The 26,699-nt window shown below is 51.3% G+C and overlaps 1 protein-coding gene across 2 annotated transcripts in view; it reads right to left on the reverse strand.

The window, feature by feature from the left end:
• The window catches only part of KIAA1217 (KIAA1217 ortholog), a 384,056-nt gene that overhangs the window by 201,470 nt on the left and 155,887 nt on the right, over positions 1–26,699 (reverse strand). The window contains exon 3 of one of the 2 annotated variants that reach the window (XM_045283522.1): positions 15,598–15,678. The exons of the other annotated variant lie outside the window; for it this stretch is intronic. Within the exon in view, the coding sequence (XP_045139457.1) occupies positions 15,598–15,678 (81 nt within the window). The remainder of the gene's footprint in view (positions 1–15,597; positions 15,679–26,699) is intronic. 2 annotated transcript variants of the gene reach the window in all.

A 26,699-nucleotide genomic window follows, 5' to 3' on the forward strand; every position in this document is an offset into this window, starting at 1 on the left:
CACGAACCCCTACCCCGAAATAATGCACACGAACCCCTACCCCGAAATAATGCACATGAACCCCTACCCCCAAATAATGCACACGAACCCCTACCCCCAAATAATGCACACGGACCCCTACCCCGAAATAATGCACACGAACCCCTACCCCCAAATAATGCACACGAACCCTTACCCCTGAAATAATGCACACAAACCCCTCCCCAGAAATAATGCACATGAACCCCTACCCCTGAAATAATGCACACAAACCCCTACCCTCAGAAGTCTTTTCATCAAGTGGAAGAGACCGACGTTACAGAACATTTAGAGAGAGAGTTCGAAGTACAGTGAGGGTGTGTAAACCAGACTGGAGGGAGAGCAATGGCCAGGCAGTCAGAGAAGCAGGTGAACCAGATCCCAAAAGAGAACAGAGTTGGGGGCTGGATAACTGGAGATCAGAGGAGGAGAGAGGGAGAGGGCGAGAGAGAGGGCGAGGGCGAGGGGGAGAGAGAGAGCGAGAGAGCGAGAGATTGATTCCAGGAGTTTGAGAGAGGCAGGATGGGAAAGTCCCTGGGGAAGAAAGAAGTGACATAGGAGGAAGATTGGTACAACTAGGTGAGAGCGAGAGAGAGAGCGAGAGCGAGAGCGAGAGCGAGAGCGAGAGAGAGAGAGAGAGAGAGAGAGAGAGAGATCACTGGAGGCAGGTAGAGACCAACAGCAACCTTGGAGTAAGTCTGCTCTGGCTCGAGTAGCACTGCCCCGCAGGGCTTCCTCGGCTGGCATCTTTACCAGAAGCCCATCACCAGGACTTTTCTCCGGGGTGCCGAGGGAGGTCTGATCACCACAGGCAGCCAAGTGCTGAATCATCGTACCTCCGGGACTCCTCGGAACCATGGTCCAACTAAACCAAACGTCGGCATGGAGTCCAGGCTGATGGCAGGGAGCGGAGCCCCTGTGGGTTTCTGAGACCGTAACTATTAAGAGTAGAAAGCCCAGTTTCCCCCCCACCCTTAGGGCAGCTGGGGGATTCTAACTGCCGACCCCGTGGCTCTCAGCCCGGCCTGTGACCACTACACCACCGGGAGCACTCCCACGGGAACCACGGTAAGAACTCTTAACTGGACGCGCAGGGCATGGGGGGAGGTCTCTGGTTGCTTTCGGCAGGGGGGAGATGTCAGGATGGCACACATGCTGAAGGTCACTCAGGCTGCGGGGCGGACGCTGGGGGCTCGAGGAGGGGCTTCAGAAAGTTTGGGGACAGACAGGAAGGAACAATAATGGGCTGGGGAAGGCCGGAGGAAGAACTCAGCCTAAGAGATCGCTCGTCAGCTTTCCCAGCTCCCCCCCTCGCCCCGACTCGCACGGCATGGTGCCTGGCACCTTCTGGTGGGTGGGTGGGTGAAGGAATCAGCTATGCCCTCCCCCCCCTTAATTAAAAGGTCATGTTATTGGGGGCTCTTACAGCTCCTAACGCAAGCCACACATCAATTGCATCCAGCATATTTGTACATATGTTGCCATCGTCCTTTTCAAAACTTTTTCTTTCTACTTGAGCCCTTGGTATCAGCTCCTCTTTGTTCCCTCCCTCCTCTCCCACCACCCTCATGACCCCTTGATAAATTATTATTATTTTTATATCTTACACCAACTATTGTCTCCCTTCCCCCACAGTTTCTGTTGTTCATCCCCCTGGGGTGGGGTTATGTGTGGATCATTATGATTGGTTCCCTCTTCCTCCCCACCTCTCCCCACCTTCCCGCTCCCCTCCTGGGATGACCATTCCCATTCCTGTTCCTGGATTCCATGTGTTGTCGCTCTTATCTGTACCTGTGCACAAGCTCCGGTCTAGTCTGCAGTGAAAGGCAGGACTGGGGTCATGATAGTGGGGGGTGAGGAAGCCTCAAGGACCCGGAGGAATGTGTTTCATCAGTGCTATACTGCGCCCTGGTTGACTCATGCCTTCCTGTGACCCCTCTGCGGGGGGATGTCCCATTGTCTACAGATAGGCTTTGGGTCTCTACTCCAACCCCCTCTTGTCCTAAACGATATGGGTTTCTTTCACTCGGAGAGGGATCCCCCTATCTAGCAGACTCCTCATGGAAGAGCATGACTGGAAAGCAGCCTGGCCACATGCACCCTGTCTCCTGCCGGGTCAGCGCCGGGGCCTCCAGCAGACACGGCGCAGCTGACCAGCTGCCATTTTCGTAAGCGAGAGGCAGCACTCCCCGAGGGAAGAAGAATGAAAAGCCTTCGGCCTTGAGCAGGGTCCCGGTCAGTAGGTGTGCTAGTGACATCATCTCCTGTCCACTTGAGGGTACTGAGACCGAAGGGATGGAATCTACCCTGTCAATCAACTTGCAGCGTGATGACCTCATCTGGAGGCACGATGGAGATAAATAGCTCACTGGAGGCTGGACCCACTCTCTGCCTTCCCTTTCCTGCTATTGAGACACTCAGAGGAGCCATGTGGAGATGCGTCCACTGCCACTGGATCCACAAGACGCTCCACCCACCAGCCTGTGATCCTCCTGCCTTCGGCATCATTGCATGTGCTGCGTGAGGCTGAAGAGGAATTTATGGTCCAGTATGGGACATATGGGCTAGTATCGGACTTATGGACTTGATCTGGACTTTGCTGGGGTGTTTTCTCAATGTTCAATTGCTCTTTGGTATAAAGTTCTCTTTTACACACGAGTGTCTTTGGATTTGTTTCTCAAGTCAACTGGGACTGACACAGTAGACGTGCACGAAGCTCAAGATCTAAGGGCTCTCCCTTTAAAAACAAACAACAAACAAACACTGGCCTGAAGCTAGTCAGTTCCAATGGCCAACCTCTTCTCTTGTTTGCTTGTTTCCTTGTTTTTCTTGTCATATACTTGCTCACCGAAAACCATGGCCACGTATTAGCAATCTCCTCCCACCACGACCCTTCCCTCAGGTCCGGAGGAAACTGCTCACAGGAGGGTCAGCGCTGTGCCACTTGATAGACGGAGAAATCAGTCAGGAGGCATTTGGGGCGGGAACGCTGCACTGTGCCACCGTATTGGACACTGGGGGTCGAACAAGGGCGTGTTCCCTCCGTGTGGCTCCTTCCCTCAGAAAGCCTGGCAGGGCTATTGAGGGGGCCAAGGCTGCTGCTGGACAGGAAGGTGTCTGTGGCGGTCACTGCTGACACTGCAGGTGGGTCAGCAGAGGAGGAAAAGCAAAGTGCGGGGGTGGAAGGGCAGGCCAGGGTGGCACTCACGACCGTCTCCAGCCATGTGGAAATCCCGTGGAGCGCAGTGCTACTCTGACACCCCCGGGGCAGCGTGAGTTGGCGCTAACGCACTCTGTGCCAGCTGGTGGTACTGGTCATGAGTGGATGAGGGAGGGCTGAAAGGAAATCTAACAAACCGAATGCCACCTGCCCTGTGCTTGGTAATTTGCACACGGGTGAGGTCCCTGGGTCATCAGGAGAAAGCTGTGGCTGTCTGCCTCTGCAGATTTGCAGTCTCAGCACTCTATAGGGCTAAGAGGGGGCAGCATGCACTCAAATGGCCCTGGTCGGCCTGGACGTTGCCCGGGCAGTACAGACAGCTCACGCTCTCCTGGTAAATGCATGGCTGGCATTTGAATGCACCCTGAGGATCATGAAGGAAAGGCCTGGCCATCCACTTCCATCAAAATCACAGCCAAGAAAGGCCCAAGTATCCATTTACGTCAAGCACACGTGGGCCACCGGGAGCCAGGCTCGACGCGGTAGCAATGCGATTGGCTGCACTGGGAAAACAGTCTGGGAGTGTGTTAGTCCAGGTAGACTAGAGAAACAAATTCATCGAGACCCAGATGTGAATAAGAAAGAGGTTTATAGACAAGAGCAATTGAATATTGAGAAAACGTCTCGGCCCAGTCCAGATCAAGTCCATAAGTCTGATATTAGCCCATAGGTCTGATACCAATTTATAAAGCCTTCTTCAGACTCACAAAATACATGGAATGATGCCAAATACAGGAGGATCACAGCTCCGTGGGTTGGAAGTCTTGTGGATCCAGTGGCGTTGTAAGCATCTCAGTGCTGGTAGGCTTCTCTGGCTCCAGAGGTCTGGTTGCATCAGGGTAGGTCCATGTGGCTTATCCAGCTCCCAGGGCATAGCACCATGTGTCTTGTCAGTAGAGCGTCTTTCAGGGAGTGAGCAGAGAAAGTGTCTCCCTTCTCCAAGGAGGGAAATACAGGAGTTCCCAGAGTTCTCAGGAGAAGGCCATGCCCACACAGGGGCACCAACGACTATGATATGATTGACAGACTAGACTCCACCCCTTCAAGACCCAAATTGACATGATTATCTAACTATCGCAGGAGTGTAATTTGCCCCACATTCTGGCAAGTAAAGGGTCTGGGCTTCCAGCTCAAGTTTTCAGGACTCCGGGGTTTGCGTTATCCGGGTGTGTCTGCGCATTCTGGATCTCTAACCCAAACCCGTGGATGAATTTGCAGTCTCAGGATTTTTTCCCATCTCTAAGGGTAGAAGCTCCATTTGTTGGTATCTGAGACCCTGGGCAGGTCTAAAACACCATCGAGTGGATGCAACTCATAGGGACCCTTTAGGGCAGGGTAGAGGTCCCTGTAAGTTCTGGAGACTGCAACCTTAAGGGAGTAGAAAGCCCTGTCTTGCTCCTTCAGAGCAGCAGCACTGGTTTCGAGCTGCTGACCTGGTGGTTAGCAGCTCAACTTGTAACCACTACGGCACTAAAGTCCACACCACACAGCTGTGTACACAGTGAAGAAAGGATCGTGCCCCGCATCAAAAGTCAGTTTACTGAGATTCCCCTCATTGTTTACCCCGCTGCCCCACTCTGGGCTCTGCAGCGAGGACGTGCAGCTAGGTAGCAGCCCGATCCAGTACTCTGCGTTTATGTCCTTGAGCGTCTGCAACAAAGTTGCACGGCATTCCTCTCTAAAAGACTGGCTTTCACCACTGAATAAATGTGTGCTGAGACGTTCACACTGCGCACTCTCCTAGGGGGGCGTCAGCCTCTTTGCTCTTGCTTCTTTGCAGCGCTGTTGTACTTGGAGACTGAAACCAAACGACCCGAGGGCAGGAAGCATGGCTGTTCTTTAAAGCTCTCCGCCGTGAAAGGTAGGGGCCCAGGAAGCAGACGTGAAACCTCGCTTCACATAACATGCTGCCCAGAACAGGGGGTAGCACCTGGTGAGCTGGGGTGTGCATCCACTTCCTGCCAAGTCATGTTCACTTGACATCATCCTAATGCATGCCTGATTTGTCACCAAGAATTCGGGACAGCAAGGAAGCGCTCCACGTGCAAATTCATGCAGAGTGGCTCAGTCCTAACCTTCAGGGGGCATTTCATCACGACGTTTCTGACGCATGGAGCCATGGCTCGCACTGGGGAGTTTGTCCAACCGAAACCTCACAAGCCTCTGACTTCAAGTGGAGAGAGCATCCTGAGTTGCTCAGGGCCCCTGTTGCTGGTCCAGGGAGAAAATACTGGAAGCTCAGGATCCTCCAGGGGCTTCCCGTTTTTTCCTACGTAGACCCCTACTCTACTGCGCAGTGGCTGCAGGGGCAATTAAGAAATGGTTTCTGTGGAAGTCCTTGGGCGGTGTAAGGCGGTTTCCACACTAAAAGGTTTGCGTCTACCCAGAGGCACCTCGGAAGAAAGACCTGGTGATGCATTTCTGACCCGTGAGACAGGGAAAGCCCCGGGGAGCACAGTGGCAGCCAGAGCACAGGGGTTCTCACCTACGGAGGTCAACTCAGCAGCTCGGAGGACACACACGCTCCGCTTTGTCTTCCCGCTAATAAGACACACGGAACTACACTGATGGAAGCAAAGCCCTGGAGCTGGGGGAGCCACGTGGAGACCCACACCAGCGCTGAGATGCTTCCACCACCACTGGATCCACAAGACTTTCCACCCAGTGCCCTGTGATCTTCCTGCATTCGGCATCATTGCAATGTGTTGTGTGAGTGTAAAGAGGAAATTATAGACTGGTATTGGACATACGTCTTAATATTGGACTTATGGACTTGATCTGGACTGGACTGGGTTGTTTCTTAACATACAATTACTTTGATCTAAAGTTGTGTATGACACACACATGAGTGTCTATGAATCTGTTTCTCCAGTCAACCGGGACTGACACAAAGGCTAACGCCTGTGCTGAGTTGGTGGCTGGGACGGGAAAACAGACTACAGGCTCCCACAGGCCGTCCACTCCCTGGCCTCCTGGCCTTGCGGCCTCAGCCAAGGTCCTTTCCCGGCAGGCCTTGTCACACCTACATTCTTGGCTGCGCCCATCCCTTGTGGAGCAGTGGGCCTGCTCTCTGCACGGCTCATGGGTCACCTCCCACAACGTCAGTGTGTGTGTGTGTGTGTGTGTCTGATGGCCAGCAAAACCAAAGCCTGAGCCAGTATCTTCCACACCCTCTCTCAGAGGATGGCGGTTCTGGGGTGTGGACTGAGGACCCCCAGTGAGGGGAGAGATTGACTGGCAGGTGGGGGTGGGGGCGAGGAGACTGTAGTCGGTGTTATGACAATTCTGTCACTTCGGGGCAAGACTGGCATGAAAGACTCAGAGAAGTGGCCCGAGAGGATTAAACTAGCTTCTATTTTGTTGACTAAAGGCTCCTGATGCTAGTTAAGAGGACAGTCAAGCACCCACAAAGACACAGAGTGTTTTATCGTGGGTCTGTGAGCCCCGACGGTGTAGAGGCTATGCACTGAGCTGCTAACTGCAAGGTCAGCAGTTCGAAACCACCAGCCACTTCCCGGGAGAAAGGCAAAGCTTTCTACTCTCATCGGGAGTTACAGCCCCGGAACCCACAGGGCAGGCCTGCTCTGTCTCACGGCGTCGCCATGCACTGAGTCAGCTCCATGGCAGGGTTTGGTCTGGGGTTTGGGTGCTGTGCTCCCAGGTCCCACATGTGAGCAGGCAGTGGACATGTGCCGGGTTTCCAGCAACGGGGCCTTGTGGGAACAAGGTCTGGCAATGAAATAAATGGACGTCCGGGTACAGATTTTCTGTTTCAATGCCATCCTCAAGCTGTGCATGTGAGATGCTCTTAAATCTCCTCCAACTTAAGTTGAGCTCTGAAAATAGTATTTACCTTCCCTCACATAGACCAGAGGAAAACATTCTCTGAAGGGTTTGGATGGACTCTCCTTGAGAAAGTCAGTTTACACCCTGTTTCTTCAAGGGTAATATTTCAACCCCTTCTTCCTCCTCCTGCCACCAAAAGGGCACCTAGACATTATTCATGATTTCCACCTGTGAAAACAGAACGCTGTTTGGTCTGGAGGAAAATCAGACGATTCAGCAGTTGAGCAAAGTACAACCGTGTCTTCTGTTTCCACATTTCCCTTCACCGTGTGTATTATTTCATTATCAGATCAGCAAGATGGGGAGTGTGGGGGGCCTGGCACGCAGCACGGTTTGTGTACTGCGCGTGGAGGGCCAGCCACAGGCACCCACACCGTGAGCTCCATGCTGCCCTGAGCACCCTGTCACCAAGCCACGTCCTCTCCTTGAGGGCCAGCTAGCTTGACCAGGGACAAACGACAAGGATGACTCAGTGCAGACAAAGGATGCTCCTTCCTTATTTAAGGACCAGTCCCACCACAGAGATACTCGTGTGTCAGATGCATCTGTTGGCAGGCTATTACTCTGTCTAACCTTGTGGTGGCGTGAGACTTAAATATGGGTGTATCCATCCCCAAATGAAACCCAACCGCCATCTAGGTGGTGCCAACTGCTTACAGTTAAGGTTACCATTTCGAAACCACCAGCTGCGCCGAGGGAGAAAGACGAGATTTTGTAACTCTATCTGTAAAGAGTTGCAGTCTCAGAAACCAGCAGGAGTGGTTCTATCCTGTTCTAGAGCAGTGATGATATATGTATTATTACATATGTGTGTGTAAGTTATATGATATATATGCGCGTGTTATCAGGTACCATCAAGTCAGTTTTGATTCATAGCAGCCCCATGCACCACAGAAAGCACTGTCCAGGCCTGCCCCATCCCCACGACTGTTACCTTTGAACCCATGGTTTGTTGCAGCCACTGTGCAGATCCATCTCGGGGGTGGGGGTGGGGTGTTTCCTCTTTTCCAATGACCTTTGACTTCACCAAGCATGATGCTCTTCCCCAAAGACTAGTCTCTTAGGACAAGTCGTCCAAAGTAGGGGAAACAAAGTCTCACCACCCTCATTTCTAAGGGGCCTTTTGGTTATATTTCTAAGAGTGCTTTGTTTTATCTTCTGGCAGTCCAGGGTGTCTTCAATGGGATTCTGTGGACACCTGAATTCAAAAGCATCGCCGGTTCCTCTCAGGTCTTCATTCATTGTCCACCTTTCACCTGAACATATATGAATTCTATTATTACCTCCAGAAACCGCTTAAGTCTCTGTGATGTCAAGTCTTCTGGGGGGTTGTCAATTGTGTCGTTGTGGAGAAGAAGCCACTCTGAAGGCAGTTTCCCTAGATTGGGCTTAGAGAGTTTGGTAGTTACATAACTTCACATCAGCTTGATAACTAATGGGGTAGGGGTGGAGTCTAGCCTGTCAATCAGGTCACAGCCTGGGGGTGCTCCTTGTGGGCGGGGCCTTCTCATAAGGAGGGTGCTGGGAGCCTCCCTCCCTTCTGCTTTTACCTTCCTGTTGGCGATCCATGCTGAGATCTGCGCCAGCACTGTGAGGCTTCCTCGCAGCCCTGTGCCCGCCGGCCTGTGATCTTCCTGCATGCTGAACTGTTGCACGTGGCCGCATTAATTTAAAGAGGGACTTAAGGACTTGAGTTGGCTGGGCTGGGATAGTTTCCTGAATCTATAATGACTTCTTGATATACAGCTCTTTCTCACACTTATATGCGTGTCCCGGGATTTGTTTCTCTAGTCAACCTGGCCTAACAGAGAAGGAAAAGGCATGTGGCCAAAGGGAAAAGGAACAGATCTCCTTGGAAAGAATGCCAAGGAAGGTCACTGATTATGCAGGAAGAGGGGGAAGATGGTTCTCCAGGGCCAGAAGGATGGTTTTTTTGTTGCTGTTGGTGGCGATACCGTTCAAGTGGTGTAGAATTGGGTTCCATCTGTCAGAAGTGATCCCAACTGGGAGGATGGATGTTTGGCTTGGTTGGAATGGCCAAAACTGGGCGCCCGAGGTTGGAGGGGCTGACAAAGATGCCCACGTCCCATCTATGAACTTCAGGGAATTGCCCGGGTGGCAGCCATGGTAGATCAAAGGCCTTTGCACAGTGTTATGAGATTGAAGCTAGGCATGCTCCCAGGGGCTCTCTATAACCCCGAGCAAGAGATACAGACAGAGAGAGAAAGAGAGAGAGAGGAAAAAGAGAGAGAGAGAGAAACTCGTTGCCATTGAGTAGATGCCAATTCATAGCAACCCTGTAGGACAAGGTGGAACTCTCTCTCGTAGTCAGCAGTCCAACAACACATAACAACTGTACCCCCAAGGGCTCTTACTCAGGGAGCAGAGCCTCCCAAATATGACGACAACTAACTTCTCACTAACTGCTGAAGCCAATTATTAGCTTTATTTGGCAATAGTAAGAAAAAGTGATAGTTCCTCCATTGGAGCATCAAGGAGCAAATCTGTTCGCAATGCATTTATGATAATACTTATACATGTCTAGATACAGCCCCAAAGGCTGGTGGGCACATTTAGATGACGTCCCACCATGGAAAATGCTCTGCCGTCGTAACTCAGGCATTTTTAGGGATTTTAAAAATAACACAAAAGATGGAGCAATGCATGCAAACATCAGCAAGGATGTTCTCTGGGTGATTCATTCTGGATGACACACCTTTTACTTCTTTTCCACAAATCTCTCAAACACACACACACGATTTTAAAAGGGCAATCACGAAAGCATTTACAGTCTACAAGGATCTTTGGATGGGGAATTGGCCGTATCCATGCCCACGTCTCTTGGACTCCAGGTTAAAGGATTGGTCCTGAGACATGACCCCCTGAGAAGTGGGCGCACATTCATGGGGAGAACACAGGGAGAGGGGATGGACGCAGTCTCGTGCTGCTTGAAAACTGGCAGTATTCAGCTCTGCAAAGGCTCCATGTCAGAAAGGATACATTTGAGAGAGAAGAAAAGAGTCAAAGTCATGGGGTCCATCTGGGACAGACAGATGATGAACTTCACCCTTGGAATGGTCTGGCTTTCATCTGTAGCTCTGACACCATCACACTTCAAGACCCTCACATCTGTTCTTCCAGAAACATGTGGAACGCCAGCAAATGCAGACAAACACATTCGCTGTCATCCGGTCCATTCTGACTGCTAGTAACCCTGCAGGACTGACTAGAACTGCCCCTGGGGGTTTCTCAGACGCAAACTCTTTTCATTTTTTTTTTAAGACTGAAACTTTTTTGCTTAATTTTTAATTTTTTACTATTGAAACTCTTTTTTAAAGTTTTATTTGTTTTTAAAGACTGAAACGCTTAAAGGAATAGAAAACCTCATCTTTCATCCTCGGAGTGGCTGCTGGTTTCAAACTGCAGACCTTGTCATTTGCAGTGCAACTTGTAACCCACTACACTGCCAGGGAATGTTATTACTTGCCTACAAATTCTCAAAAAAAAAATTTTTTTTTTTAACTTTCCAAACCCTTCACAATGTACTGATACTACAATTCTCCTCCACCCCACTCCCCACCCCCTACATTTAAGAATTTTGGCTCTGACTAGAGGGATTCCTAAAACCTTCCCAGTTCCTAAAATATGGTCCATCCCCAAGTCCAAAGCAGGCCAACCTTTTCACAGTCTATGATTAGCAGCCCACCACCACCTGCCCGTCCCGTATCCAAGCTGACACGGAACATGGGCTCCTTTCAGAAACAGCGTTCTGGATTCGGCTCTCCCGGAGTCCTCTGGAGGCAGACTGAGATAAGGCTATTTAGAGGAGATAAGGACCAGCTCTCCCTCCCATCATCTCTAGTTAGCATCTTTCCATCAAGTTAGAAAGATAGACTATCAGCAAGTTCCAATTCTGGCTCTCTGTGACTCGGTCCCCCTCCGCCCCCAGCCCCCTTTCAGACACACTTTCATGCAATCACCATTTAATCCTCTGCTTCCCTCATGCAGTTATTAGTCCATGCTGTGCTTTCCTCTCGACGGAACGGGGAAAACAAGCGGCCAGACGAAGTCTGCTGCCCGTCCTTTGGGCTGACTCTCGGTGACGTCAGGTCAAGTCCCTTCGGTGCAGGCCCCAAGCCCAACCCAAACAACCAACTTCTTTCAGAACACAGAACAAGAAAAACCACAAGCAAATTCGAAGCGGACTTCCATGTTCAAGGCAACCACGTAACTCTAGGTGGTAAAGTGCGCCCTCCTCTTACCAGGTTTCACCTTGTGGTCCTTATGTTTCACTGTAAGGGCCATGCCTCTTTCTCACAAACGGCCTTGATGGATTCATTCAGTCAATCAGCGATCTGCTCATTCATTCTCTGTCTCTCTCTCCGAGAGGTATACACATGATCAACTCACAACTGAACTGGCGTTGGCTCCCCCAGTCCTTCCGGGAAGATTCCAGGGCCTGGCGGCAGATGCCTTTACAATCCTGAGAGCCAGGCACTGCGCTTTAAAAGGCTTCCGCATGAAGGGTGTCTGTGTGAGGCTTGCTGTTATTACAGTGATGAAAGGAAAGGGGCCTGCTTGCGGGCTTTGAAATTTCAAGTAAAATACAAGCGGTATAACAGCCGGTGCTAACGATGCACTTTGAAAGGCCTCTGAACAAAAGCCATCATTAAGCCCATCCCTGCAGCCGGGCTTCTTCCCAGAGAGGCTGTGAGGCTCGCAGGCCCAGGGGGCGGGCCACCCCTCAATCTCAGCAGCATTGTGAAACCCAAGGGAAAAGCAGGTATGCAGGGAGCAGTAGGCCCTATCCTCAGCGAGCAGGTGGTCCTTGTCATGCACCCAGCTGTCCCCAGCACACCGCCCTTTAGAAGGAGGTGGCTGGCTGAGGGTAGACTGGATGTGTCCCAGGCCTCCAAGACCTTGAGGGCTTGTGGCGAGACTCTCACTATGCACTCTGGCTTGTTGTTAACTTTCAAACTCGCAACACACACACACACACACACACACACACACACACACACACACACGGCCAAAACAAGAGCAAACAACAAAACTTGCCCCAATTCACTGCACCCGTTTTCAAATAAGAATCTGAGCCCCCTTTCAACTCAAAGTCAAAACATCCTGATTCATTTTGTTAAACTGCAACTGGTCTTTCCCACCAGTCCTCCTCCAGAAGGATGGGGGGTAAGCAGGACAGGAGGAAGCAGGAGAAAGTACCCCGTTCCATCACCTCATTCTCTGCAGGGCAGACTCCAAGCCTGCCACCCACCATCAGGGTGACCTCACAAGAAGCCACTGTGCACTTCCATTATCTGCACTTTTATAACATGGGTGCAGCCGGAATCGGCATGAGATGGATATCCTTAGGAAGTCCTTGGAGAGAGAGAGAGAGACAGACAGACAGACACACACTAGCAATTTGTAAACTGGAAGTAACGCTAAGCGGTTACCTACCCTGACCAGAACCAGTTGCTAAGGAGTTGACTGACCGTGACCCACGGTGGTCCGGCATGTGTCAGAGTGGCTAGGTGCTCCAGGGGGGCTCCAGGGGAAGGCTTTTCGGAACCTGTTTTTTCTGAGGCCCCTCTGGGTGGACTGGAACCTCCACCCTTTGGTTAGCAGCCACGCACATGAACTATTTGCATGCCTTGTGGGATCCTCGCCCATCCTAGGGGCAGGATCCTCCTCATGAGGGTGGTTCAGGAGGACACCTGTCCCTCCTACACGCAGAAGGTCTCGGGGCTCATGGAATCCTATGTGGGCAGGGAGACTCACAACGAACCCCTTACCATGTGCTCCTGACGTGAACACAGAGACGTGGGCATCGGCAGAGACCCTGAAATTTACCAAACGGGAAGGAAAAAATCCTTTCTGTTTTCGACCTTAGCCTTCACGCTACTCCTTGTGGCAGTTGCATATCTCCTGCCAACTTGACAAGGGGTAGACCAGCCTGTCAGTCAGGTCGCAGCTTGATGACCACAAGTGGAGGCACCTCAGAGTTAAATAGCTCACTGGAGGCCAGGCACACAGACTCTCTCTGCTTCGTCTTTCCTGCTGACAAGACAAGTGGAGCGAAGCTGATGGAGCCAGAGCCCTGGAGCTGGAGGAGCCAGGTGGAGACCCACACCCGTGCTTAGATGCTTCCACCACCACTGGATCCACAAGACTCTCCACCCACTGGCCTACGATCTTCCTGAATCTGGTGTCACTGCATGTGCTCTGTGAGTCTGAACAGGAATTTACAGACTGCTATCGGACATATGGGCTAATACCGGACTTATGGACTTGATCTGGACTGGGCTGGGATGCTTTCACAACGTACAATTTCTGGGTGCTGAGTGTCTCTGGATTTGTTTCTCCAGCCAACCCAAACTAACACACTCCCCCCCAAAACACCACTGGCATTGTACCTGTTTATACAGGTTAAACGTCATGCGAGAAAATCCGCAGCTACCAGGGGACTGATCGGCAGGTAGGAGGGGAGCAGAAAGCAAGCACGCTGAGAAGTTCGGTTGTTGGTTTCATACCAAACCACTCTGGCTTCATGCCCCACTCTCACCCTTTACAGGAGTAGAAAGCCGGACCTTTCTGCCACGAAGCAGCTGGTGGATTGGAATCGCTGCCTTTGCAGTTTGGCAGCAAAACCCGTGACCACTACGCCACCAAGGCCCCTGTCTTAGGTCCCATATATAAGCAGTGGGAACGGGCCAAATCTGCGGTGTTGGTTTATGACAGGGAACGCCCCACACCACGAGGTGAAAGGTGTGTTCTGAAAGCAGAAGGGAACAGCAGACGCCAGTCTCTAAGGTTGTAGAGGAAGCTGGCTGTGCCGTCTTTTTCCCTCTCCGCAGTGACCGGTGCCCGCGCAAGACATCACAACGGCGCCGCCACTCTGCATGGATTACAGAAATGTGACAATGATGAACTATTCCTGGGTAGTGGTGGTGATGGTGGTGGTGGGTGTGTATTTACAGGTAAACAGATCACCAGAATTGGGATGGCCCAGCATACGTAGGGGGCAGGAGTCCCTGGATGGGGCAGGAGGCCAGCATGTGCAGTGGCTAATGGAAAGGTTGGAAACCCATGCCCATCCAGAGGCACCGCAGAAGAAAGGCCTGCCAATCTCTCTCCGAAGAACAGGTCGGTGAGAAGCAGAGGGCGTGGCCATGATTCTCTTCCGCATGTCTGGCGTCTCGCCCACTTTTCCTCCGAGGTCCTTTGAGGGGAGGGAGGCTTCTTCGTTAGAGCTCATTACCCTCCAAAGGGATGAAAGCAGGGAAGGGAACGTGAGGAGGTCAAGAGGTCATGGAAGCCAGCGTGGGAGCCAGGCTCATGGGTGGTTCCGGAGCACAGTGTACTCCCGGCCATGCAGCTGAGCACCAGACTTTTGGGACGCATGCAGGCGAAAGAGGCCCAGCCGTGAGGGCACAGGAAGGGCATGGGTGGCTCTGCAGAGCAGGTGCCGGTGGTACCGCCACTCAACACCTGGCCAAAGTGTCGGCTAGTCTCCCGCTCCTTCCTGGTTTTAGCGTTCTGTATTGGCCTCTGACAAAAGAAGCCTTACTGGAAATGGACTTGAGGGCCAGTCGGCCAGGAGTCAAATCCCAACGCCACCCCTTGCTAGCTGTGTGCCTTAAACAAGTGAGCTGGCTGGTCTGGGCCTCAGTTTCTGCACGTACTGTAGAGGGGAATGATAGGACACCTACTTACCATGGCGTAGCATAGCGGAAGAAGTTAGAGAGCATGTGTGAAGCCCTTAGAAAGGGCAGGTAGCAGTAAAATGTGGATGAGTGGATTTCTTTCAAACGTTACTATTCTCAGGCTATGGGCCAATAAAACAAACTGGACCCAAGACTGGAAGGCCTGGATGTGGATAAAATAGGAGTCACACGTGCCTGGGATTGGTTACAGTGGTTCTCAACCTTCCCAACGCCACAACCCTTTCATACAGTTCCTCATGTGGTGGTGACCCCCAGGCATAAAATTATGTTCGTTGCTACTTCATCACTGTCATTTTGCTCCTGTGATGCATCGGGCGACCCCTGTGAAAGGGTTGTTCGACCCCCAAAGGGGTTGAGACCCACAGGTTGAGAACCACTGGGTTGGAACCATGCAGGTTTCTGTTTCACGTCCCGAGGGGTTCTTGTGTTAGAGATCCACTCTCACCCCCACCTGTTCAAATGATCATGCAAGGAATTCCGCTTTGCTGTTGTATTACTGAGGATTCGTCCCGTCTATGGTATGGGAATTAAATGTTTCGAAGCAAACATGCAATTAGTGTGCATCTCAATATCAACTCGCACAAATCAAACAAGGCCCACCACGTCTGAGAACACTGTATGCCGGGGACTTGGGTCGGCTCGAGATGGGACTCAGAGTAAGTGGGGGAAAGCGCAGGTGGGCTGGCCTAGTGGCCGACAGTGATTAGAAGCCACACACAGCTCCGGGGAAAGGTGTGCAGCGCAGGGCCACTCAACGCAGACCAAGAAAGGAGGAGAGAGAGTACTAACTCGCTGAGATGATTCGATTTTCATCAAGTACCTCTGAATGTCAAGTTCTGCCTGGAGAGAGACCAGCATGCACTGCAAAGCCTGTGGGTCAGGAAGAAGAAACGGGAAAGAAACACAGAAGAGAGAGGGTGTGAAAACATGGGAGACGAGGGACTCGTTCATGATGCAAATGTAGCAGTTACCCCTCTGCCCACAAAGACGAGGGACAGGGGTGGCAGGTCCTCCCATCCTCTTTCCTTACAAAGAAGCAGTGAGAGTGAGCTCTGGCTCTCTGTGAGATTCCCCTACAATAGCCTGCCCCTGACCAGTCCGAATGAAACGCCTCCCTGAGTCAGAACTTAGCTTGGCGGAGAGGCCCCATCTGCCACCTTGAACAGCACCAGCTGTGTGAACGCTGCATTCTACTCGACAGACAGGACGTGATAGTCCTGCGCCCGTGCTTTCCCAGTGGGGGAGGGATGGCAGACTTATCAATGAGTGGACTTCAGGCAGGTGAGTCCAATGTAAGGGCAGCCTCGTGAGTCAAAGCCCAGCTTCTGATTGGTGAGCCTGGCTGCCGGGGAGCCGGTCTGCACTGGACTGCGCTCACTCCATATGCCGGGTCGTCTGGATTCCATGAACTAGCTTCTAGGAAGCTTTTTTTAAAAATCCAGGTATAAAAGTGGTCTTTTTCAAAGTGAGACTTTCTATAACCTCAGTACAAGGAGACTGACTTACTCTTGCAACCAAAATTAGCCAACGAGGTGCCTTAGCATGGAAGCTGACTTTACATCCTGTTGTGTGTGAACACAGACATATCCTCATGGGAGCTCTGAACACTCACAATTGAGCTGCAATCTCCTATGATCCAGATAACCATACCACACTGTTACAGATTGAACCATCTCCCCTCAAAATCTGTAACAAAAGAGACCTTATATGTTACGTATGGTGGTGTGGTGGGTTACCCACTGAACTTGTTAACCATGGGGTCAGTGGTTTAAACCCACCAGCCATTCCATGGGAGAAAGAGGAGGCTGTCTGCTCCTGTAAAGTTTAAAGTTTCAGAAACCCAAAGGGGCTGTTCTACCTGTCCTACACATCACTGTACGGTTGGAAATGGATTCGATGACAGTGGGTTGGTTTTAGTGACTACCTGTGGGTATGTTCAGAAATAGGGGTTTTCTTTTTGTTACAGTAAGGTGGCCACAGAAGAGTACAGTATATCCTTGAGTATCAGCCGAGCCAACTATAAACCAAGGCACCTACATAATTTTACCATTAAAAAACTGGAAAAACTTATTGACTCCAGTATAAGCCTAGGGTAGGAAATCCAGCAGCTACTGGTAAATTTCAAAATAGAAATAGATACCAATACAATTACATTAATTTAGGCATCAGTAGGTTAAATGTTTTTGAATATTTATTTCAAAGAAAAACAGTAAACTAGCTCTGTAAATGGAAAAGAGGGTCAACAAAAACAATATGGTATCAACAGTAACTATACACGTTGCGATACTGCACGTGCTGCATTACTACATACGCTGCCTTAGCGCATGTACACAACGCAGTGTGTATACTTTGAGGCCCAACGTAGGCTGATAATATTCCAGAATGTGATGAAGTGACTGTTTGTATAGAGCTGCCTGTGTTAGGGCTCATCATACACATGCTGTGTTATTTATGCACTGTGTTACTGCATGTACTGCGTTACTGCACACGGTGGGTTACCGCATATGTATGGGAAGCGCTAATGCAACACATGCAGTAACACAGTGCGTACACAATGCAGCGTGTATATGATGAGCCCTGGCACAGGCTGCTCTGTGCAAGCATAGTCAACACTGGTCCAGATTAATAAGAAAATAAAAAAAAATATAGCAGACTAAGTACTGTAAATAAATGTACTGTATATCCAAGACCAGAGATATACCGGTACTTGTATTCAGCAAGGTGGGTGGAGCGAGGGGGCATGACCAAGCACAGGTAAGACTGTAAAGACTACGTCATTGGTCGCTGCAGCCCTGGAGGCGAGCGGGAGCAGAAGAGTGGCTACATCCGACATTCATCTGACAAGGATGCGGTGCGCTCCACGTACCAGCACACAGAAGCGGGCATGGACAACCCCGAGGCTGCCGGTGTCAGGAGCAAAGGAGAGAGGTGCTATCAGCAGCCATCAGACCACCCACAGAGGCTGCAGGCGCCATAGATGAGCGGGGGAGTATTTCTATTACAGCAGCATTGGCAAACCATCACACACACACACTCACTCACGCACACACTCACACACACTCATACTCACACTCACTCACACTCACATACACACTCACACTCTCACTCATACTCACTCACACACACACACTCATACACACACACACACACACACACACACACACACACACGCACACACGTTTCCTCTCTGTTCCCACCCCTTTTATTGATAATGTTGTCTCACACGTGTCAAATGTATACAAGAAGAAAAAGATTGAGTATAGATGGCTGTACGTCAAAGTCCCAAAGACAGCAGACAGGCAACCAGGCAAGAGTCTAACTAAGGTATTCTACCCAGAATGCACTTACGAGTTAAAGGAGAAAGGACTCCACCGAGCCTGTGGGAACCATTAGCCGCGCTGACCTCATAAAAGCTCGTTTCTGGGTGACTATAGTCTCGCTGGAAAGTGATGGCTGCCGTAGGGCCCTCTGCGAGTTCTCCAAAGTTTACGGGCTCCATCAGCTATGACAGAAGTATATGGAGGAAGACCACAAATAATACGCCCCTGTAGCTGCGAGAGAAATAAAACTGCCGGATGAAAATGGGATGACAGATGTGAAGAGATGCTGTGGACAGGGGAGGGGAGAGAGTAGAGTAGAAATAAAAAAGAATTTCCATTACAAGGAGTGTGTTAGTCTGGGTAGTCTACAGAAACAAATTCATAGAGACACTCATATGTGTCTAAGAAAGAGCTTTATAGACGAGAGCAATTAAACATTGAGAAAACATCCCAGCCCAGGCCAGATCAAGTCCATACGTCTGATATTAGCCCATATGTCTAAGACCAGTCTGTAAAGTCCTCTTCAGACTCACACAACACATGCAATGACGCCGAGTGCAGGGAGCTCATAGGCCAGTGGGTGGAAAGTCTTGTGGATCCAGTGGCGGTGGAAGCATTTCAGCCCTGGCGTGGGTCTCACTGCCATCGAGTGGAAACCAACTCATAGCGACCTAGAGGGACCGGGCAGAACTGCCCCTGGGAATTCCCAAGACTGCAATTCTTTACGGGAGTAGACAGCCCTGCCTTTTCTCCTGCGGAGAAAGTGGCTGGTGGTTTTGAACTGCTGACGTTGCAGTTAGCAGCCCAACGCTTAACCACTGCGCCCGAGGCATGTAGACCAGCATACACAACTCCTAGCGTGGAACGAAGAATGCCAATGCCAGGGATATGAAACCTTCCTTTAAAAGATTGCACTATCAAGATAAACACGTCTGTTTGGCAAATGAATGGGCAACACACACCGAAGGACTTAACAAAAAACTGGCAGATCCAATTCATCTATTCTATTGTTGGCACTGGACTCTGATGAAAATTCTATACAGCCACCCCACCGGCAGAGCTGGGTAGTTCTGCATTGACATGCAGTCAGTCACCCAATGGGCCCCCCAGAACACCCAACAACTAGGGCGGTGACGGAGGTAGCTCAGCACGACAAGGAAAAACAAGTTTTACCTCCGTACCACCTGGGTTCCTAAGGGGGAGAGGTCACCTTATCATCAATAGTAAATGTCTTGTGTTTCCCGGGGGTCTCTAAACTCTGCCAGAGCGGATTACAAATCACAGCAACCCTCTAGCACAGGGGAGAACGGCCCCCGGAGTTCCCGAGGCTGTAATGCCTTCCGGGAGCAGAGAGCCTGGTCTTTCTTCTGCAGGGCGGTTGGCGGTTTCAAACTGCTGACCCAGTGTATAATCACTACACCACCGGGGCTCCTCGCTTTGAGCGGATATGCCTAAAAAGAAGAGTTTAACTATAGGTATGAAAATGTTCACAGAGACAGACCATCTGTATGGGGAGGGGTTGTAAAGGATCTGTATTCTTGGTTTACCTGCTCTAGGCATCTGTGTTTCACTTTCGTAGTTGGAAAAAAAAAAGTTTGGAAAAGTCAGCTGGGGTCAGGCATCAAGCTATTAGCGTTTCTTTTCCCGATTTGTTTCCACCTCCCCAAAACTTAGCCCAGGCTAGGATAGAAACCGGTACAGATTCACTTAAAACAAAAGGAGCAAGGAGATGTTTATTCCCGCAAGGGCTTTGAGAACCAGGAGAGCAGCCGGATGAGATCTCAAGCGCTTCCCATCCTTTCCCTGCTGAGTCTGAATCATTTGCAGCACTAGAGGGCGCTCTGACCTTAGCAAGCACCACCGGGCGCTCAGGATGGCGGTGCACAGGAGGAAAGGGCTCCAATTCCACTCCCAGGAGGAGATAAAGCCCAGTCCATATTCAGGACCTGGGGCCAGTCTGTATCCCGTCTTCCCTCTCTCTCACAGAGCTCCTGGTTCAAACTTGTTTCGGCTGCCTGTGAGTAGTCTGTAACAAAAACTATGAAGGCAGCCTCCAACGTACACACGTGGGGGTCCCACATGTCACTTCCCTGAGAATTCTCTGCGTATCTGGCCTCCCCGGACAACACACACTAGATGCTTCACTGATGGGCCTGTTAGCTGTCTGTCCGCGACCTCCATCCTTTCCCGGAATGAAAACACAGCAGGGATGGGTGTGGACACCCAGGGTACTGTTTAGGCTGAGTGCATGCAAGGATGAGAGGTGAGAGGAGAGCTTTGGCCGTGGCTGCTCCTGCTCCGTGCAGTTTGCTAGGTTACGAGCTTGCCTACTAACTGACAGATTCCCACCAGCTGCTCCACAAGGGCAGGACATGGCCGTCGGCCTCCATGAAAAAAAAATCCCCATTGCTATGGAGCAGATTCTAATAGCGACCTTATGGGGTCGAATGGTGCTGCGCCCAGCCCTTAGGTACAGCGATGCACTGGTTAAGCGCTCAGCCGCTAACCCACAGGCCAGCAGCTGAGCCCCCCAGCTGCTCTACCAGAGAAAGAGATGGCACCTTGCTGGAGTGGCCGGCTCCGGTTCACACGCATGTAGGGCATGGTTAGGAATGTGCCTCACTCTGCCAGGAAGGAGCCTCCCCGGCCGGACAACGAAGAGAAGGCTAAGAGTTTAATATGGAGAAGAGGTGGCAGAGACCTGGGGCCATTTTCTGAAGCCCGTCAAGAATTCCTTTCTGACTCCCGCCCCCACCGCTTTCTCCCTTACAGCAGTGTCAGTCTGGGTGGACTAGAGAAACAAACCCATAGACACGCATGTGTGTAACAAAAGGATTTATAGACAAGAGCAACCGAATTTGAGAAAACATCCCAGCCCGGGCCAGATCAACTCCCCCAAGTCTGATATTAGCCCCTATGTCCGATACCAATCTATAAAGTCCTCTTCAGACTCATGAAACACATGCAATGATGCCAAATGCAGGAAGATCACAGGCCAGTGGGTGGAAGTCCTGTGTATCCAGTGGCCTTGTAAGCATCTCAGTGCTGGCAGGGGTCTCCATGTGGCTCCCCCAGCTCAGGGCAGTAGCTTAGCTCCATGTGTCTTGTCAGCTGCAATGTCTCCCAGGGAGTGAGCCCGTGTCCCACCTCAGGCGAGCTACTAATTTCTGCAGCACCTCCAAATGAGTTCATCAAGCTGGGAGCTGGCTGACAGGTTAAACTCCACTTCTTCACTCTTAATCCTCTCAAATTGACAACAGATTCTATAACTACCACAAACAGGCACCAAGTCTAGAAAATCATCAACCTCTCAAGGAACCTCTCACCACAGTCTCCGGTGACCGAGCTAAGGAACCGTGGCTTCTCTTCCTCACCCAGAAATGACGAAGGGGAAACGGCATTGTTTCCTTGCTAGAATTCCCGCCATTGGATTCCCTGCCCATGCCCTTCATTGGAAGACCCCACTCAGGCGATCAGTGGAGGTTTAGATGTTGCTGGGATGCCGGACGGGCTTCAGTGTAGATTCTCGGCTCAGACCAGGAAGAAAGAACTGGCGATCTGACTCAAAGAGTCAGCCAGTGTAGACCCTGTAGCTCTCAATGGTCTGGTGCGTACCCCATCGTTGTTGTAGGCACATGGACAAGGTCCAGGCTGTGTTTCATTCTAGCGTGCCTGGTGCTGCCACTTGTTGGGGCCCACTCAAAGGCAGCTACAGCTGTCACTGTCAAAAGCAGAGGTACAGCAGCTCACGGGGCCACACAGAACTGCCCGGAGAGGCCGGGCACTGGGCTCCAGGCCAGTACTCTCCTCACCTGAATGTCTCTTAGGCGTTTCTCTACCAGTTCCCTGCTGTGAGAAATGGAGAAACTGGACCCAATCTGTACTGGGGAATGTTTGGGTCTGGGATGTTCTAGCCCAGCAGCAGTTCTCAACCTGTGGGTTGCGTGCCACCCCGTTAGGGGTCGAACAACCCTTTCGCAGGGGTCGCCTAAGACCATCGGAAAACACATTATTTCCGACTGTCTGAGGAAATGAGACACTGCTCCTCTATCCGTCTCCAGGCGGGTCTGCCCACATGCAGATCCTCCCACATACAAGGACCCAGTGTGAAGACTGTCACCCAGGCTACATCATGCTTCAAGACAACATTTCATTGATTTGTCATTAGAAATAAATATTTCACAATATAGAATGACATTGTTTTTGTGATGAATCACGATGCTTTATGTTCAATTTGTAACAATGCAAATACATCCTGCCTATCAGACATTACATGATGATTCATAACAGTAGCAAAATTACAGTGACGGAGTAGCAACGACAATAATTTTATGATTGAGGGATCACTACTACATGAGGAACTATATGAAAGGGTTGTAGCCTTAGGAAGGTTGAGAACCACTGAACTAGACCCATATTCCTCTCCACATCCTTGGCCACACCGGTGCTCCCTTCTAAGTACCATAATCTGAGCTGGGTCTGGAACACAGGGTCAGGGCTTTATGTTCTCTCTCTCTCTCTCTCTCTCTGCAAATCTGCCAACAGAAGCCAGTAGGGTCTGGGCTCAGGCCAGAGATCTTGCAGCCCCCAGCTATTTTTCTCTGAATCAATTACTTCACCTGGCATCAGGTTTTGTACTGGACCCCATTCACCCACCGAGCCGCACACATAGCAGTAATTATCCTCCCTCTCTCGAAAGGTCACCCATGAAAGGTCAAGGGAGGAAAGGTTGGAGGAAAAGCTGGTAGCCACCAAGTGCTAAAATAAATGAACAAGGGAGTAAGTCCACACCGCTGTTGGAAATGAGAAGGCGCCTCCTCGATGCCTGCGGAAGAGAAAGAGCTGGCAATAAACATTCTGCCCACCTCAACACGGGAACAGAAGACCCTTGTGGCAGTTACATAATCTCCTGTCAACTTGCGAAGGGGTGGAGTCTAGCCTGGCAGTCAGCTCGATGGCCTCAGTTGGAGGCACCATGGGAATAAATAGCTTGATGGAGGCAAGACACACTCTCCTTGCTTGTCTTCCGGTGAGACATTCCTGTTGACAAGACACAGGAGCTATGCTGATGGAGCCTGAGCCCTGGAGCCAGAAAAGCCACGTGGAGACCCACGCCAGCATTGAGATACTTCCATCACCACTGGATCCACAAGACTTCCCACCCAGTGGCCTGTGATCTTCCTGCATTAGGCATCATCGCATGTGTTGCATGAGTCTGAAGAGGAATTTATAGACTGGTATCAGACACATGGGATAATATTGGACTTACGGACTTGATCTGGACTGGGCTGGGATGTTTTCTCAATATACAATTGATCTTTTATATAAAGCTCATTCTTATATGCATATGAGTATCTCTGGATTTGTTTCCCTAGTCCACACAGACTAACACAACCTTCCACCGGCAACCTCAGCTCACGAACCAATTAAGGCAGCTTTGGATGAATGGTGGCATCCTCACCTGTGGCCGTGAGACTTGCTGTCCTGAGGCCCTAAGACACACACACACACACACACACCTGTGCTAGTTGGCTGCTGCAGCCTCCAGTGACCCCACGTGAGCTCCTGTTTTGATCTCTGGTTCTTGCTGCCATGGAGACCTGGACCCCTGTTGCCAGGGTAATCAAGCGGCCAGCACTCATCAGCCTGAGTCACCCTGCGAGCCAGACAGCTCACGGCTGGCCCCTGGCCCCACATCCAGCTTCTGGCCAACTGATCTCCAGTGTCAGCCAACACTACCTTCCGGATAGAAAATGTTTCTGCAAATGCAAATAGGCTTTACTAGGGGCGGGGAAAAGCCTCTTGTACAAACGTTGAGCCTCATTGATTGTTCTCCTTCTTGGCTGGTGGCAATTAGACACGGCAGCAGCAGCATTTCTTCCGTTCAGAGATGGACTTGGGGAAATTTACCCCCGAGGAGGTTGGGGGGCCCTCATCAGTTGCTGCTCTGTGTGATCAAACATCGTCATTCCACATAACGGGGTGGCTTATTTACAAATGACTTCAAAAACCCCACCGCCGTGACAGTCGGTGCCTCAGAGGAGGAAGTGAACTGAGGGCAGCTTGACCGCGTACTTTTTCAGTCACTGCGGTGCAGCTCCCGTGTCCTGCTCTGCGTGACGAAAGGACTGGCCCGTCCAGTCAATCCCATCTTGTGATGGGTACACAAGTCGGGGCTGAGCTGGGCTCCACGCAGTCTCCAGAGCCCGTTCCCTGCAAGTCGGTTCCCAGGCCTTTCTTCCGGGCCCCTCTGGGTGGGCTCAAACCTTCACGCTCCGGTGAGTGTGGGTGAACCATCTGTACCACCTGGGGACCCGCGACGAGTCCTAGCCACGGGCGTTTTTCGTGTGGAGGGGAACATCCTTTGTTCATGAAAGGCACAGAGATCCCAACCCTTGGCATCCAGGTCAGATTCGAGAAGTTCCTGTCTCTCGAGCGAGTGCAGTGTCCATCCCGCCGACGCCAAAGGATGGATCCCGACTAGAACGGGGGCCCTAACAAGTCGACTCTGCACGGACTGCCCGGGAATAGCAGGGGTGGAGAGTTGAAAGTGTTGTTTCTGAGCACGCGCGCACACACACACTCGTGAAGACACAGGGACACACACGTGGGGTCTTGGTCCATGGCCCAGACACACTATCGCAGACACCGAACATGTGCCCGCAGCGGGAGACACAGTTGATGCTTGGACGTCCTAAGAAAAAGACCTGCACGAGCTCCAAAGACGTCAGGGACGAGGGAAAGGCACCCAGACTGGGGCTGGGATCGGCAACGAAGGACTCGTCTCGGCCCTCTACAGGAAACAACAGCAGCTCAGTGGGACAAAAAGGCGAATCATCAAATGGGGCCGAGGACAGGAGCAGACAGTTCGCCACAGAAGACATCCGGGAGGTGCAGGAAGAGAAGGCGTGAAATCGCCGGCCGACCCAAGAGAGGCGAGGCAAAACGAGGTCGAGAGGCCTCCTCCCATCAGCACTGACAATATATATCCCCGTCCGACCCCAAGGGATGCTGGTGAAGGCCGGGTGAGACAGGTGGGGCATGGACGGCTGGTGGAGGGGTCGAACCAACTGCGCAGCCGCAGTGGAAGGCGGGCCAGCGCCTCTTCAGCGCGCTGGGAATAGACCCAGCGATCCTTGCACGCGGTAATGCCGTCGGGGAACAAGGGGCAGAGTGCAGGGCAGAGGTGTGCTCACCCCTCCCCATCAGGCACACCTCACAACAGCAGGAGGGTGGGCCACCCAGCAGAGCGCCCTGCTGTGAGAGGGCAGGGCAAATCCACGCGCAGGAGCACTGTGCCTGGGTCAAGGATCCTGACGAAGGATCCTGAAACACTGAGATTATGGTCGACTCTACAAATCTTCACTTACATCACAACAGAAAGATTTGCTGTGGAGCCCTCTGGAGGCCATGATGTTGAGTGACGCTGGGCCCACCACAGGCGGACAAGTATCCCGTGGGACTACCGTTAGTTGACCAGGAGTAAGAGAAAGGTGACCGGACCCAAAGCAGCACACTTTGATGGCCATTCCTGGTGGGAGGGGAAGGAGGAGGAGGGGCAGTGAGAGTAGAGGGTCAACCCGCTAAGGAGAGACAAGCTCTAACAAACAGAAAATGGAAAAGTGAGTCAAGGGCATGGCAAGTTAACGAGCGGGCCGATACATTGTTACAGCTGTAGAATACAAAAATGATGCTCTGGTGTGCGGACCCCCCCCCCCCCACCTAATTCACAATTTGAAAAGTTTAAGAGACAGGGGGTGGGGAAGAGCCCCCTTAACCAAGGTGACTGTCTCAGAACTGCTGCCCATCCTCATGGACGTGGACTTTCGGCCGGAGCTGAGTGGCCACTGCAGTTTGCAAGTAAGTGGTCAGTAGGGCACCAAATGGCACCATGAGAAGACTCTTCACAAACAATGTTGACTGTAAGCTGCTATACTCGAGCGGGAGGGACTTAGGGGATAGGGTAGGTAGATGTGGAGTGTTACACCCTTGGTACTTGTGGTAGTGACATATCTGGTGTCAACTTGTGGAGGGGTGGAGTCTAGCCCGTCAATCAGGTAGCAGCTTGATGACCTCATTTGGAGGCACCACAGGGAGGATAAATAGCTTGCTGGAGGAGGGCACTCACTCACTCCCTGGGAGACATTCCTGTTGACAAGTCACGTGGAGCTATACTGATGGAGTCAGAGCCCTGGAGCTGGAGGAGCCATGTGGAGACCCATGCCAGTGCTGAGATGCATCTCCCACCACTGGATCCACAAGACTGTCCACCACTGGTCTGTGAGCTTCCTGCCCTTGGCGTCATTGCATGTGTTGTGTGAGTCTGAAGAGGAGTTTATAGACTGGTACTAGACAAATGGGTTAATATCGAACTTAGGGACTTGATCTGGACAGGGCTGGGATGAGTTCTTAATGTACAGTTACTTTTTTATATACAGCTCTTTCCTATACACATGAGTGTCTATGAATTTGTTGCTCTAGTCTGCCCAGACTAGCACAATACTCTTTCTTTCCAAATCGCACAGGAATAAGCTGCAAATCCACAGTGCAACCAATCTCATGAGAAGTGAC

The sequence above is a fragment of the Echinops telfairi genome, unplaced genomic scaffold, assembly GCF_000313985.2.
Source record: "Echinops telfairi isolate 266 unplaced genomic scaffold, ASM31398v2 ScPeMD7_7461;HRSCAF=8499, whole genome shotgun sequence".
NCBI classification, from domain to species: domain Eukaryota; kingdom Metazoa; phylum Chordata; class Mammalia; order Afrosoricida; family Tenrecidae; genus Echinops; species Echinops telfairi.